The following is a 17,941-nucleotide window of genomic DNA, read 5'->3' as shown; positions in this document are numbered from 1 at the left end:
TGTGAAAAAGTATGAAGGAATTGTTCAAAAATTACCAAAATTTCACCACAGTGTCTTAAAGCCTTAAAAGTATTGCACACCAAATTTCAGAGCTTTAACCCTTAAAATAACGGAACCGGAGCCGTTTTTCAATGTAACCCCTATACAGTCCCAGATATAGTCTTTGCTAAGACCCAACCAAGCCCTGAGGGGAATACGATACCAAATGACGCCTTCTAAAAGCTTTTTCAGAGATTCTTAGATCCTCACACATGCATCTGTATGCCCTGCTCTCAAAAAACAACTGCGCATTAATGGCGCGAAAATGAGGCTCAGTCTATGACTAGAAAGGCCCCCTGACTGAAAAACGTTCCCCAAGATTATAATGCCAATTGTTAGCCTAAATCTGAATAATATGCACAAATAAAGCAATCGATTTAGCCCATAAAAATGTCTACCAGTTTTTTAGCCCATAATAAGCCCTTTATTCTGTTTGTCTTTGACTAAGAAAATGGCTTACCGGTCCCCATGAGGGGAAATGACAGCCTTCCAGCATTACACAGTCTTGTTAGAAATATGGCTAGTCATACCTTAAGCAGAAAAAGTCTGCTAACTGTTTCCCCCAACTGAAGTTACTTCATCTCAACAGTCCTATGTGGAAACAGTAATCGATTTTAGTTACTGTCTGCTAAAATCATCTTCCTCTTACAAACAGAAATCTTCATCCTTTTCTGTTTCAGAGTAAATAGTACATACCAGCACTATTTTAAAATAACAAACACTTGATAGAAGAATAAAAACTACATTTAAACACCAAAAAAACTCTTAACCATCTCCGTGGAGATGTTGCCTGTGCAACGGCAAAGAGAATGACTGGGGTGGGCGGAGCCTAGGAGGGACCATGTGACCAGCTTTGCTGGGACTCTTTGCCATTTCCTGTTGGGGAAGAGAATATCCCACAAGTAAGGATGATGCCGTGGACCGGACACACCAATGTTGAAGAAAATATATTAATATTTTCTGAAACAGTGTGAAATATTAAATGTTTTTGAAAATATGATCGATTAACGGTTTATTACCGTTTGCTTTCAATTTTTAGTTAAAAATCTTTATTCTGCCAAACCCACAATTTAGCTAATTATACAGATCCTATTCAGATGTTCTACCTAGGTAGAAACATCATGGCGACCCCCGCATGCGCAGTTAAGGTTCATAGTGCCTAGCACATGCGCTTATAAACTCCTGTGTAAGCTCTGTGTAGAGGCGCATCACTAAACAAGCGCCGATGGAGAACGGACAGGTGGTGACGTCGACATCAGAGGGGAGAGGCGCGGAAGTACTAGAAGAAACGAAGATAGCTGCAGAGCATTTTGGATAATAGTGCGCATGCGATACCCCCTATACAAGTCTTATGAATATTAATTTAAAATGGCCACAACTAGTTAGTGATTGGATGGGGCTCAGTAACTCATTATAATAAAACTCTGCCTACTTTATGGGTGGTCGCTGCCGCTCGTTTTAGGCTATATAAAATATATATTTGACAGTAGTAAGAAGCTTCATTTCAAAACAAAAGCAAGTATTTTTTATTACATGTTTGTTTATAATTCTAATAATGCTATTTATTTTACTATAATTTGAAAAATAGTTTTAACCCTTTAATGTCCCTTTAAGGTTACTGGGTGCTCTCATGTATGAAGTTGCTGCTATCTTTTAAGAGATGTAAACAGTAAGTAAAGAATCAAATAGACAATTAATTGTAAAACCATTGGGTTGGTTTATGGCTTGTCCTATGAATGCCCCAAGTACCACATAGGCAAAATGAGCTGCGACTTCCAATCCTGGATATGTGAATATAGAAATGTAATTAAAAATATCGGTGAATCAAGTAGTGTAGGTTACCACTTTAAGCATCACCAGGGCACCACTAACAGTTTCACAATTACAGGGATTGATTCTATTAAATGACAGTAAAAACAAAAATAAACTTAAATAATTCACATGGAGCATGTGATTTTAAACAACTTTCCAATTATCTTCGGTTATCAAATTTGCTTTGTTCTCTTGGTATCCTTGTAGTCTCATTGATGGCAGCAGTGTTTTGCAACAATATCTAACACTGCTACAAACAATTTTGCAAAACACTGCCATCAAGAACTAGAGACACGTGCACGCTCCTGAGCTCCTATGAGACTACATAGATTTACTATTTAACTAAGGAAATAAAAAGAACAAAGCAAATTTGATAAAATAAGTCAATTAGAAAGTTGTTTAAAATCACATGCTCTATCGACACCATGAAGGTTTGTTTTTGACATTACTGTCCCTTTAATATGCATGCGCTACTAATATTATTTACTGTGTTGTTGGACAGAAACTCTACAAGTACCAAAACATGAAAAGTATTGTATTTGCAGCACAGGGATGTGTATTATAAAAAAGGAACTACCGTAATACTTGTTAAAATACCCTACTTTTGCTGCAATAAATAAAAAGTACTTTAAAAGGAATAGAAAGGACAAAACTGAAATGCATTTCAAAAATGCTTCTAGTAAAAGTTATTACGTTTTTTCACAGGCATATGCACGTATCCTGGAGGGCCGTGCACTAATATTCTAACACCATCCCTGGTCAGAGAGCTGGCAGAGATGTGTATTGCTTCTGTGAAGACAATTTGTGTCATATAGGACACTGCTTATTCTCAGAGTAGGTGTGATTTACGACGGCCCTCACAGCATATGTGCGTATGCTGCAGAAAAACAGCAATACATTTTACTAGAAGCATTTTTGCTAATGGAAGTATATTACAAAAATGCTTCCATTTCAAATTGAAATGCACCTATGTACATTTTTACCTTTCTATCACTTTAATATCTTTTTAAAATTAATGTAAATTTTGATGCTAAAGTGCCAGGTTTTTAAAAATTCGATTAAAAACAGGGGCACTTTAATTCATCAAAATGTACATTTCACTTGAGTTGCGGGAAAAAAAAAAAACTTACCTTTTAATCTTGACAGCCGCTCCAGCTTCCTCCGGCCGTCGCAAAGCCTCTTCCTGGATCTAAAATGAGGAATCCGGCTTCCTCCAATCACAACGTTGAATCAGACACTGATTCCCCCGGGGGGGGGGGGGGGGGGGGGGGAGCGCTGTGATTGGAGGATGACCTATCCATCATTTCTGACGTCAGAAATGGCTTGCGACGACCGGAGGAAGCTGGAGCTGCTGTGAAGATTAAAAGGTAAGTTTTTTTTCACAACAGGAGTGAAATGTAAATTTTGATGAATTAAAGTGCCCCTGTTTTTAATCGAATTTTTAAAAACCGAGCACTTTAGCATCAAAATTTACAGTCACTTTAACTGCTCATCATTATTATTTTTTTTAGTTATATGTGTCAACATCTCTTTCAAAAATTAGATTTTTCTTTTATCTATAGATATTCAACCGCAGTTTTTTAAATACATATTTTCTTACCTTTGTGAGCTGGCCATAGACAACATGTTGCAATGCATGATCAAGTAACCAAACGGGCTTATTTTACCTAATATGATAAAAAGAGAATGTTAAAAAAAAATGACATAAGAAATATCGTAATGGAGTGCGACTGATGTACGTGTAAGAGCTACACATATACGAGTAAAGTGAAAACTAAATCCTATCATTTTACAAACGCTAGGATTTACTATTGAAACAAATAAAGGGCACTTTCATTCATGAAGTATAAGATACTTCATGTAGAAAGCTCCTTTATTTGTTTCAACCGATTGCCGTATTTAGCTGCTACAACAGCCCACGGCTAAAAAAATGTTTTGGTTAGAGGGGACGTTTTCACCTCTTAGCCAATAGCCGTGCGGTAAATCCGGCTTCGCGCCCATGAGAGCCGGATTTACCACACAGCTATTGGCTAAGAGGTGAAAATGTCACCTCTTAGACAAAAAATTTTTTTAGCCGTGCTCTGCTGTAGGAGCTAAGAGCAGCGATCGATTGAATCAAATAAAGGAGCTTTCTACATGAAGTATCTTATACTTCATGAATGAAAGTGCCCTTTATTTGTTTCAATAGTAAATCCTAGCGTTTGTAAAATGCTAGGATTTACTTTCACTTTAAGTAGATGAAAACATGAAATATATTTATGTAATATTCATTTGTAATAAAGGTTTTAACTATGTACTTACTATTTACTGTAAATATTTCACATTCCAATATTCTGCACATAGCAGAATATGTTCTAAATATTTAAAAAAAAGAAAAAGATAGATATATATATATATATATATATATATATATATATATATATATATATATATACACACACACACACTATACCTATAAATAATCATGTATAGATATAAATTACTTTTTTAAACAAATAATTTTAAATGCCTATATAAAAAGTCTACTGTAAACATGTTTTCTTAGGCAACGGTTTTAAAATTTATATTTTTAGAGCTTTCTGAATTGAAAAACTGCAAGCCAATAAAATAACCACACTTCTATTGAAAGTAACATACTAAAATTGGACAAAAAATATCTTAAAACAATAATATGCTACACAATAATTTTACCAAGAAACAACCAGGCAAAAAAACCTAAAACCGGGAAAAAACTATAACGCCATTTTCGGCCAAATATTTCTGCGACCAAAATTTAGGTGCTTCCCTACACAATATTATATATCAATATTTATATATCAATATACTGTATTATTCTTTATTTAGTTCTATGTAACAGAATCAGATTTAACATGTTTTTTTCTTTACCAATTATCCAAATAATGTATAGTCCTAGAAAACTATTATTATATTCAAAACATTAAGTCAAGTAATTAACTCAAACAGCAGCTCTAGGCTAGCATCAAATTTGATATATGCTACACAATAATTTTACAGAAAATAGGCAAAAAAAAACGTAAATCCTATTTTCGGCCAAAACGTTTCTGCGGTCGAAATGTTGGTACGTTTCTGCGGTCGAAATGTCGGTGCATTATATATATATATATATATATATATATATATATATATATATATATATATATATATATATATATATATATATATATATATATATATATATATATATGTATATGTATATGTATAGAGTTAAGTAGAATGTTACCACTCAGTGTCAATGAGTAGAAACAAGCGTTACTCTAGTAAATGCACTAGTCAAAGGTATGAAGATCTTATAGAGCAGCTATTAAAGTACAAATATTGTGTAATAGACACAGTCTATACCATATAGGAGAATATGTATCAAAGGGTAAACAGCGCTTATAGATATTCTTAAAAACTGTATATATGAGAGTCTCAACAGAGTTGGTTGGCAAAGAAAAAATGAAAAAAATTTTATATGGATATACGCATGTAAATAAAAGTCTTAGATCAAATATTGAAATGTTGAGATCCTAGTGCAATGAAGGAGTAATAGATACCCTTACCAAAAGTTACCTCAATCCTATGAGGTAAGTTTGCCGCATTGGAAGGTATATCTCGTGGTTTGATGGATCCTAGATGTTCTGATCTGTGTAGTTTCACTGCCTCTTGGAGTAGAATGGGATGTAGGTCCCCTTTGTCCTCTTTACTTTAGGAAACTTCCAGTATTTGTTGCCTCTTGGAGCTTGGTTTTCTTGTCTTGGTATAAACTGGAAAGATGTGGGAACACAAACAACATTCAGCTTCTCCTGCGCCACCCTTTCAGCTAGTCGTTTCACTGAATGGACAATTGTTGACCCACTTCCAATGCCAAGAGCCTGATTATTCACAATGTGTTCAGATCCAGCAGGCTCAGTGTTGCATTTAATTTGTAAGACTTAGGATCCATCAAACCACGAGATATACCTTCCAATGCGGCAAACTTACCTCATAGGATTGAGGTAACTTTTGGTAAGGGTATCTATTACTCCTTCATTGCACTAGGATCTCAACATTTCAATATTTGATCTAAGACTTTTATTTACATGCGTATATCCATATAAAATTTTTTTCATTTTTTCTTTGCCAACCAACTCTGTTGAGACTCTCATATATACAGTTTTTAAGAATATCTATAAGCGCTGTTTACCCTTTGATACATATATATATACATATATATATATATATATATATATATATATATATATATATATATATATATATATATTTTATCCAATTAGCACGTGTTCCAGCACTCCAGCTTCAACTAATAATGAAGCACCTGGGTGCAATCCTCAATGGATTGTAGATAAGAGCTAGGAAAGGGAGGGCACTCTCAGGATTTATATACATCAAAGTTAGTTTATTGTTTATAACAACAACGTTAGAAAGTCATAAGGATAGGTCGACGTTTCGGCTTACATAGAAGCCTTCATCAAGACAGATGAACAACTGTTAAACGAAGAAGAAAAAATAACAGATTTAAAAACCCAAAACACAGCATCAATACGTAATCCCACCACCAAATTGTTTGCAGGCAGAAAAATAAACCCACAAATAATGAAAATAAACATAGAAAAAATACAAATAAAAATAAGGCAAACCCATACACATAGCGCTAGGAGATACAACAATACAGTCCCTCCAATACTCTCAATCTGCTCTGGATATACACTGGTGGGGTATCTATTATAATCTTAGCAAGCAAACAAAGCGTATGTAACCCAATTGTAGGTGAAACACCATACGGCTGCACAGTTTATGTGTTATGCAAAGACCGGTATACGCTGGCCTGCCATATACATAAAAGACCCTTCAAAAGAGACTAGCAAGTCCCCATACCTCATTAGATACCGCCTCAGGCTCTGAGACCATATACAGTTGTTCTAATGTTACAAAGCAGATAGGTGCACCATACATAGTTAAAAAAAACATTTTTATACGCTGATGCATACACCCCTAACTGATAGTATCACACTATACGTACTTAGACGCAAGGAACAGACCATAGCACACACAATGATTGTATCCACAAGTGTCAAAGGCTAACATTATAGTAACCTGCCTATACAACATTTAGACCAGGGTTATATATTTAGCAACGAAAAGACACTATATCACTATTCCTGATGCTCATTTATCTCGCATCTGACAACCTGACATTGCGTGCAGTAGTCACCCTGGACCCTACCTTCAAAGAAAACCACAACCACGTATAAAAGCATGTGCACATCTTAGTATTGCACTTGTAACACTTTCAAAAGACTCAACTAGGTCTACAGTCATGTGCACACCTTAGTATTGCACTAGTACCTCCTAAGTATATACGCATGTACCTTACCTGCATTTGACAGTAGTTACAACATTGCAAAATCCACACTGCCGTTAATACGTGCCCCACATGGTATAAGCTCAATAGATAGTCTAACTTAGCAGTCCACAAATATAGATTAAACTCTGGCAATATGTAAGCAGACCGCACTATAGCAAGATTATTGTCCCATGTCAGCTGCATGTCTTATGCGTTACACACCCACCGTTAACAACATGTGGCACCCACAACCCTAGCAAAAACATAAACAACCCCCATGTTTTGGGCCACAATATTAAGAAGCAAACAAATTATATTACCTCACAACGGCGACTAGCAGCCGCACACAACACCACCGGCAAAACAGAATGCCATTAACAGAAACCTGAAACTATTTAAGCCCTGATCACCAGGCTCTCATTGCCAACCAATGAGAGCCTGGTGATCAGGGCTTAAATAGTTTCTGAGGAAAAAATATCATATATATGTAGAAATATTTATTTCTGAATACAAAGAACATATTCAGTTATGTGAAGAACATTGGAATGTGAAATATTCATATTTTCATGTTGGGTTAGCGCACATGAGAATATGCAATCAGGTTTGCGTGCAATTAGTGTTTTCTTTCAAAAAAAATTCTTATTGACTTCTATGGGGGTATACATGGGGCGCGATCCGATATGCAGCAGAGTTTGCGGCGCAAGCGAGGGAACCCCCGCCGCCCGCAGTTTCAGCTCGCAACTCGAGCTATCCTATATACGGCGCCGTCAGAGGCTAAAGTGCCGTAAGTCTGACAAACCAGCGATGTCCAGAAATCTGCGTAAGTACAAATTTCTGTAGTCGCCAGTGACTTGCGGCACTTTAGAAACTGTCGGTGCCTACAAAACCTGACTAAAGTTATAATATCACCCGCACTGTCTAACACGCCTCCCAAACATAGCCCGACACGTCTAACCCTCTATCCGCTATCCCCCCTCACTATCCTAACAATAAAAAAATGTATTAACCCCTAAACCGCCGCTCCCGGACCCCGCCGCCACCTAATAAAGTTATTAACCCCTAAACCGCCGCTCCTGGACCCCGCCGCCAGCTATATTAAATTTATAACCCCCTAATGTGAGCCCCTACCCCGCCGCCATCTACCTTACCTACCCCCTAAAGTGAGCCCCTACCCCGCCGCCATCTATTTTAAAATTATTAACCCCTAATTTAATCCCCCTACCCCGCCGACACCTATATTAAATTATTTAACCCCTAATCTAATCCCCCTACCCCGCCGCCACCTATATTAAATTAATTAACCCCTAATCTAATCCCCCAACCCCGCCGCCACCTATATTAAATTATTTAACCCCTAATCTAATCCCCCTACCCCGCCGCCACCTATATTGAATTATTTAACCCCTAATCTAATCCCCCTACCCCGCCGCCACCTGTATTAAATTAATTAACCCCTAATCTAATCCCCCTACCCCGCCGCCAGCTATATTAAATTATTTAACCCCTAAAATACTAAACTATCCCTACGACTAAACCTAAGTCTAACCCTACAAATAGCACTGAAAAGGGCTTTTTGCGTGGCATTACCCCAAAGTAAACTGCTCTATTGCCAGCCCTTAAAAGGGCTTTTTGCAGGGCATGCCCCAAAGAATTCAGCTCTTTTACCAGCCCTTAAAAGGGCTTTTGGTGGGGCTTTGTCACAAAGTAAACAGCTCTTTTGCATCTAATCTAAATCCCCCTACACCGCCGCCACCTATAATAAATGTATTAACCCCTAATCTAATCCCCGTACACCGCCGCCACCTATAATAAATGTATTAACCCATAATCTAATCCCCCTACACCGCCACCACCTATATTAAACACATTAACCCCTAATCTAATCCCCCTACACCGACGCCAGCTATATTAACTATATTAACCCTAATTATATTAGGGTTAATATAGTTATTATATTATATATATTAACTATATTAACCCTAATTATATTAGGGTTAATATAGTTAATATCGTTATTATATTATATATATATATTAAGTATAATAACCCTATCTAACTCTAACATCCCTAACTAAACTCTTATTAAAAATATTCAGATTTAAATCTAAATACTTACCTATAAAATAAACCCTAAGATAGCTACAATATAATTATATATATGTGTGTATATCCTATAAAGGATAACACAATATTATATAAAATAGGGGCGCTATCTAGATATAGTGGTGCTGGAAAAATTATATGTGATTAACAAGGTTCAAAACACATATATTCAATATTCACAATACATATATTCCCAGAAATAGTAGTACTTGTGCATAAATATACAAGAACAACTTAGCTCATAACATACAAACTGTAATACAGAATGTCCAAGTAGACAAAAGATTAGAAAATGTCCAAAATAAAGTCCAAAAAAAATCCCTTTAAATTTATAGAGATGTGAGGCAGCTCTCCTCGATGTATAAGGCCATCCACAACAGGTTAATCTATAATGAAATAGAGAAGGCGCCACATAGCATAATTCCGTATATTAAATCAGATTTTAAGATTGTAGTTTAGAACCACTCACGTGTATAAAAGCACCAAGATGTGGTGCTGGCTAGGCAAACTGGAACCTCAGAGTTGTCCGGTAAACTCTCCTCCTGGGCAAAGACTCCCAAAAGCCAAGAAAGGCATTCACCAAACAGGCTATCAGTCAGGAAGGCACAGTCCTGCCTCCAGCAGAGGTATAAAATGACTCCAAAAGAGTGTCCAAAGAGAAACAAGGTAGCAAGTTGTATATATTAAAAGTGTTTATTACAACACATTAAAAACACAGCAACGCGTTTCTCAGTATCATTTACTGTTTCATCAGGCTGAATTAAGAATTACATTGTAGCTATTTTAGGGTTTATATTTATTTTACAGGTAACTTGGTATTTATTTTAACTAGGTACAATAGCTATTAAATAGTTAATAACTATTTAATAGCTAACTAGTTAAAATAATTACCAATTTACCTGTAAAATAAATCCTAACCTAAGTTACAAATACACCTACACTACCAATAAATTAAATAAACTACAAATATCTAACTAAAATACAATTAAATAAAATAAACTAAATTACAAAAAATAAAAAAAAGATTACAAGATTTTTAAGCTAATTACACCTATTCTAAGCCCCCTAATAAAATAATAAAGCCCCCCAAAATAAAAAAAATTCCCTGCCCTATTCTAAATTAAAAAAGTTAACTCTTTTACCTTGCCAGCCCTTAAAAGGGCCTTTTGCGGGGCATGCCGCAAAGAATACTGCTCTTTTGCCTGAAAAAAAAAACACAATACCACCCCCAACATTACAACCCACCACCCACATATCCCTAATCTAACCCAAACCCCCCTTAAATAAACCTAACACTACCCCCTGAAGATCTCCCTACCTTGTATTCACCCCGCCGGGCAGAACTCTTCATCCGATCCGGGCGATGTCTTCAAGCAAGCTGCAGTGAAGTCTTCTTCCATCCGGCGATGTCTTCAAGCAAGCGGCAGAGAGTCTTCTTCCAACCGGTGATGTCTTCAAGCAAAGCGGCATCTTCAATCTTCTTTCTTCGCTCCTCCGCCGCGGAGCATCCATCCGGTACGACGACTTCCCGACGAATGAGGTTCCTTTAAATGACGTCATCCAAGATGGCATCCGTCGAATTCCGATTGGCTGATAGGATTCTATCAGCCAATCGGAATTAAGGTAGAAAAATCTGATTGGCTGATTGAATCAGCCAATCAGATTCAAGTTCAATCCGATTGGCTGATTGGTTCAGCCAATCGGATTGAACTTGAATCTGATTGGCTGATTCAGTCAGTCAATCAGATTTTTCTACCTTAATTCAGATTGGCTGATAGAATCCTATCAGCCAATCGGAATTCGACGGACGCCATCTTGGATGATGTCTTTAAAGGAACCTCATTCGTTGGGAAGTCGTTGTGCCGGATGGATGCTCTGCGGCGGAGGAGAGAAGAAAGAAGATTGAAGATGCCGCTTTGCTTGAAGACATCACCGGATGGAAGAAGACTTCACTGCAGCTTGCTTGAAGACATCGCCCGGATCGGATGAAGAGTTCTGCCCGGCGGGGTGAATACAAGGTAGGGAGATCTTCAGGGGGGTAGTGTTAGGTTTATTTAAGGGGGTTTGGGTTAGATTAGGGGTATGTGGGTAGTGGGTTGTAATGTTGGGGGGTGGTATTGTGTTTTTTTTTTCAGGCAAAAGAGCAGTTTTCTTTGGGGCATGCCCCGCAAAAGGCCCTTTTAAGGGCTGGTAAGGTAAAAGAGCTAACTTTTTAAATTTAGAATAGGGCAGGGAAATTTTTTTATTTTGGGGGGCTTTATCGTTTTATTAGGGGGCTTAGAATAGGTGTAATTAGCTTAAAAATCTTGTAATCTTTTTTTTATTTTTTGTAATTTAGTTTAGTTTATTTAATTGTATTTTAGTTAGATATTTGTAGTTTATTTAATTTATTGATAGTGTAGGTGTATTTGTAACTTAGGTTAGGATTTATTTTACAGGTAAATTGGTAATTATTTTAACTAGGTAGCTATTAAATAGTTATTAACTATTTAATAGCTATTGTACCTAGTTAAAATAAATACCAAGTTACCTGTAAAATAAATATAAACCCTAAAATAGCTACAATGTAATTATTAATTATATTGTAGCTATCTTAGGGTTTATTTTATAGGTAAGTATTTAGATTTAAATAGGAATATTTTAATTAATAATATTAATATTAGATTTATTTTAATAAGAGTTTAGTTAGGGATGTTAGAGTTAGATAGGGTTATTATACTTATATATATATATATATATATATAATATAATAACGATATTAACTATATTAACCCTAATATAATTAGGGTTAATATAGTTAATATATATAATATAATAACTATATTAACTATATTAACCCTAATATAATTAGGGTTAATATAGTTAATATAGCTGGCGGCGCTGTAGGGGGATTAGATTAGGGGTTAATGTGTTTAATATAGGTGGCGGCAGTGTAGGGGGATTAGATTAGGGGTTAATACATTTATTATAGGTGGCGGCGGTGTAGGGGGATTTAGATTAGATGCAAAAGAGCTGTTTACTTTGTGACAAAGCCCCGCCAAAAGCCCTTTTAAGAGCTGGTAAAAGAGCTGAATTCTTTGGGGCATGCCCCGCAAAAAGCCCTTTTAAGGGCTGGCAATAGAGCAGTTTACTTTGGGGCAATGCCACGCAAAAAGCCCTTTTCAGGGCTATTTGTAGGGTTAGACTTAGGTTTAGTGGTAGGGCTAGTTTAGTAATTTAGGGGTTAAATAATTGAATATAGCTGGCAGCGGGGTAGGGGGATTAGATTAGGCGTTAATTAATTTAATATCGGTGGCGGCGGGGTAGGGGGATTAGATTAGGGGTTAATTAATTTAATATAGCTGGCGGCGGGGTAGGGGGATTAGATTAGGGGTTAATTAATTTAATATAGGTGGCGGCGGGGTTAGGGGATTAGATGTTAATTATTTAATATAGCTGGCGGCGGTGTAGGGGGATTAGATTAGGGGTTAATTAATTTAATATAGCTGGCGGCGGTGTAGGGGATTAAATTAGGGGTTAATAATTTTAAAATAGATGGCGGCGGTGTAAGGGGCTCACTTTAGAGGGTAGTTTAATGTAGTTGGCGGCGGGGTAGGAGCTCACATTAGGGGGTTATACTTTTATTGTAGGTGGCGGCGGGGTCCGGGAGCGGCGGTTTAGGGGTTAATAACTTTATTAGGGATTGCGGCGGGGGATCGCGGGTGACAGCTAGATAGACATTGCGCATGCATTAGGTGTTAGGTTTATTTAGCAGCTAGTTTAGGGAGTTACGGGGCTCCAATAGACAGCGTAAGGCTTACTGTGGCTGCTTTTTGTGGCGAGGTGAAAATGGAGTAAGATTTCTCCATTTTCTCCACATAAGTCCTTACGCTGTATATTTGATACCAAACTGCGCTGGTTTGGTATACCTGCCTATGGCCCAAAAAACTACAGGCAACGGCAGAAATATACGGACGTAACTTCTAGGTTACGCCGTATATAGGATACCAAACCAGCGCAAAATTCAGCGTCGCCGGCATTTGCGGGCGACGCTGCATATCGGATCGGGCCCCTGAACGTGATATTCAGCTTTTTTTGTTCGTCAGGTAAGCTCGCAAGGAAAACAGTTTACTTTAAACTCATAATATGAGCACAACTTGAAGAGCACAAAAACATTACTTCTAGCGCAATTAACACTCTAGCGGCAGTTTTATACTGTATTAGGTGCTCAAAAATATAACAGTACTAAACACATATATATATATACATACTATATTACTGTGCACAAAAGTATAATAGTACCAGGGAACAAGTCGAGGGGGAGCGCATAGGAATGGAGTTCCTGCACTATTTTTGTAGGAGGAACTAAGTTCACTCTAGACAGAGAACAGAAATGCTTCAGTAAACACTGCTGCTTCTGGTGGGAGGAGCTGGAGCACAGTCTGGTTAGAGGGATAGTAAGATCATCTAGTAATAGGAAGTAACACTTCCTACAATACACTAAATGCAAGCCTGTCAGTGGTCCTGCTGTGTGATCACCGCGCAATGTGTGGAACACATGGTGCTTACATTTCTGTGTGGCTTACTCTGGGGTTATTAAGCTCCCCTCAGCAGAAATAGGACTATTGCTCCTTAAGTGGGTGAGACTCTGTGACAGAGGAGTATTCTCAGGCTCAAAGGCGCCCATTCAACACTTCACTGGATTTAATTTGCTTTCATTAACCAAAGTGTACAGATTATATACATATAAATACAGTGTGTGTGTGTATATATAAAACAATATTAATTGTGAGGGGGTGGAAGTCTTGGTGAGTTCCCATACTTTTTTCAAGGACTTTGAATAGTTCTACACACATGTATATACATACTATATCACTGTGAACAACAGTATAATAGTGTTACACACATGTATATACATACTGTATTACTGTGCACAACAGTATAATAGTGTTACACACATGTATATACATACTGTATTACTGTGCACAACAGTATAATAATGCTACACACATGTATATACATACTGTATTACTGTGCACAACAGTATAATAGTGCTACACACATGTATACACATACTGTATTACTGTGCACAACAGTATAATAGTACTACACACATGTATACACATACTGTATTACTGTGCACAACAGTATAATAGTACTACACACATGTATACACATACTGTATTACTGTGCACAACAGTATAATAGTACTACACACATGTATATACATACTGTATTACTGTGCACAACAGTATAATAGTGCTACACACATGTATACACATACTGTATTACTGTGCACAACAGTATAATAGTGCTACACCCATGTATATACATACTGTATTACTGTGCACAACAGTATAATAGTACTACACATGTATATACATACTGTATTACTGTGCACAACAGTATAATAGTGCTACACACATGTATACACATACTGTATTACTGTGCACAACAGTATAATAGTACTACACACATGTATATACATACTGTATTACTGTGCACAACAGTATAATAGTGCTACACCCATGTATATACATACTGTATTACTGTGCACAACAGTATAATAGTACTACACATGTATATACATACTGTATTACTGTGCACAACAGTATAATAGTGCTACACACATGTATACACATACTGTATTACTGTGCACAACAGTATAATAGTACTACACATGTATATACATACTGTATTACTGTGCACAACAGTATAATAGTGCTACACACATGTATACACATACTGTATTACTGTGCACAACAGTATAATAGTACTACACACATGTATATACATACTGTATTACTGTGCACAACAGTATAATAGTACTACACACATGTATATACATACTGTATTACTGTGCACAACAGTATAATAGTACTACACACATGTATATACATATTGTATTACTGTGCACAACAGTATAATAGTACTACACACATGTATATACATACTGTATTACTGTGCACAACAGTATAATAGTGCTACACCCATGTATATACATACTGTATTACTGTGCACAACAGTATAATAGTGCTACACACATGTATATACATACTGTATTACTGTTCACAATAGTATAATAATGCTACACACATGTATATACATACTGTATTACTGTGCACAACAGTATAATAGTACTACACACATGTATATACATACTGTATTACTGTGCACAATAGTATAATAATGCTACACACATGTATATACATACTGTATTACTGTGCACAATAGTATAATAATGCTACACACATGTATATACATACTGTATTACTGTGCACAACAGTATAATAGTGTTACACACATGTATATACATACTGTATTACTGTGCACAATAGTATAATAATTCTACACACATGTATATACATACTGTATTACTGTGCACAACAGTATAATAGTGCTACACACATATATATATACATACTGTATTACTGTGCACAACAGTATAATAGTGCTACACACATGTATATACATACTGTATTAGTGTGCACAACAGTATAATAGTACTACACACATGTATACACATACTGTATTACTGTGCACAACAGTATAATAGTACTACACACATGTATATACATACTGTATTACTGTGCACAACAGTATAATAGTACTACACATATGTATATACATACTGTATTACTGTGCACAACAGTATAATAGTACTACACACATGTATATACATACTGTATTACTGTGCACAACAGTATAATAGTGCTACACACATGTATATACATACTGTATTACTGTGCACAACAGTATAATAGTGCTACACCCATGTATATACATACTGTATTACTGTGCACAACAGTATAATAGTGCTACACCCATGTATATACATACTGTATTACTGTGCACAACAGTATAATAGTACTACACATATGTATATACATACTGTATTACTGTGCACAACAGTATAATAGTACTACACACATGTATATACATACTGTATTACTGTGCACAACAGTATAATAGTGCTACACACATATATATATATATACATACTGTATTACTGTGCACAACAGTATAATAGTACTACACACATATATATATACATACTGTATTACTGTGCACAACAGTATAATAGTGCTACACCCATGTATATACATACTGTATTACTGTGCACAACAGTATAATAGTACTACACACATGTATATACATACTGTATTACTGTGCACAACAGTATAATAGTGCTACACACATATATATACATACTGTATTACTGTGCACAACAGTATAATAGTGCTACACCCATATATATATACATACTGTATTACTGTGCACAACAGTATAATAGTGCTACACCCATGTATATACATACTGTATTACTGTGCACAACAGTATAATAGTGCTACACACATATATATACATACTGTATTACTGTGCACAACAGTATAATAGTACTACACACATGTATATACATACTGTATTACTGTGCACAACAGTATAATAGTGCTACACACATGTATATACATACTGTATTACTGTGCACAACAGTATAATAGTGCTACACACATATATATATACATACTGTATTACTGTGCACAACAGTATAATAGTGCTACACCCATGTATATACATACTGTATTACTGTGCACAACAGTATAATAGTGCTACACACATATATATATACATACTGTATTACTGTGCACAACAGTATAATAGTACTACACACATGTATATACATACTGTATTACTGTGCACAACAGTATAATAGTGCTACACACATATATATACATACTGTATTACTGTGCACAACAGTATAATAGTACTACACATATGTATATACATACCGTATTAGTGTGCACATAATAGTACTACACAGGTATACAAACACCAATTGGAATCACATCTGCTTTTTACAACATAATAACTTACTGCACAAACGAACTTTCTTCTGTTACAGCAGCAGTTCTATTTCCTTATCACATCACATGACTAGCTGCACGCTCAATCAGTTAAGGAAGTATTCTTACTACATTCCATTAGTTACTGCAAATATCAAGCAGCTGATATTTCTACCACTAGAGGGACTTCTCACTTATTATATAGAAAACCATTATAACGGCAATTAAGGCTTAAGGTGGTATTAGTATATCAATGTTACTGTTTCTTCGAACAGCTTACATTTTCTTTTTATAATATTATTAACCCCTATTACCCACATAAACTTTGTATTCTGTTGTCACCCCTAAGCAAGTGAACTTCCTCCGGTATCAGATTTTGCTAGTCTGTATCATTCTTCCATTACCTTCACACAGTATACAGCAAAAATTACAAAAGATTGTTCCTCTCATTTTCAGTAACTAATGCAATTAGTTGCCAACTATCCTATTTTTCCAAGGACAGTCCCGTTTTTGTTTCTCTGTTTTGCTTTGGATTTTCTATTGTTTTATTTATTTATTGTTTTGTTTTTTTTGGGGGGGGGTCCAGTGGGGGGGTCCTGTCCCTGCCTTTTAAGTTTTCAGAGTTCTATTTAGTCTGCATTTTGTTAAATAAGACTAATTTTTTAGGTACAGGAATCTACATTTTTTTGTATGATGCACTGATGCAAAGTGTAAAACCCTAATGTGCTTGTGTTGTTCTTTACCATATGCATTATAAAAAAATATACAAACTTGTTACTTTTTTTTTATTTTGTTTGGTGTTTTCCCCCATAATTGA

The 17,941-nt window shown here is 36.0% G+C and overlaps 1 protein-coding gene across 3 annotated transcripts in view; it reads right to left on the bottom strand.

The window, feature by feature from the left end:
- Window positions 1–17,219, bottom strand: part of TEDC2 (tubulin epsilon and delta complex 2) — a 293,826-nt gene extending 276,607 nt beyond the window's left edge. For 2 of the 3 annotated variants that reach the window (XM_053694966.1, XM_053694967.1), the window contains exons 1-2: window positions 17,156–17,219; window positions 3,452–3,518 (exon numbers count right to left, since the gene is read on the bottom strand). In XM_053694966.1, coding sequence (XP_053550941.1) covers window positions 3,452–3,489 — 38 coding nt within the window. In that variant the 5' untranslated portion in view covers window positions 3,490–3,518; window positions 17,156–17,219. Of the gene's footprint in view, window positions 1–3,451; window positions 3,519–9,770; window positions 9,970–17,155 lie in introns of those variants that run through there. The other variant, XM_053694965.1, reaches the window with a different exon arrangement.
- Window positions 17,220–17,941: the final 722 nt, after the last annotated feature.

The sequence above is a fragment of the Bombina bombina genome, chromosome 11 (genome assembly GCF_027579735.1).
Source record: "Bombina bombina isolate aBomBom1 chromosome 11, aBomBom1.pri, whole genome shotgun sequence".
NCBI lineage: Eukaryota > Metazoa > Chordata > Amphibia > Anura > Bombinatoridae > Bombina > Bombina bombina.
The sequence above is the reverse complement of the archived record's forward strand: the minus strand, read 5'-3'. Positions and strand labels throughout refer to the sequence as shown.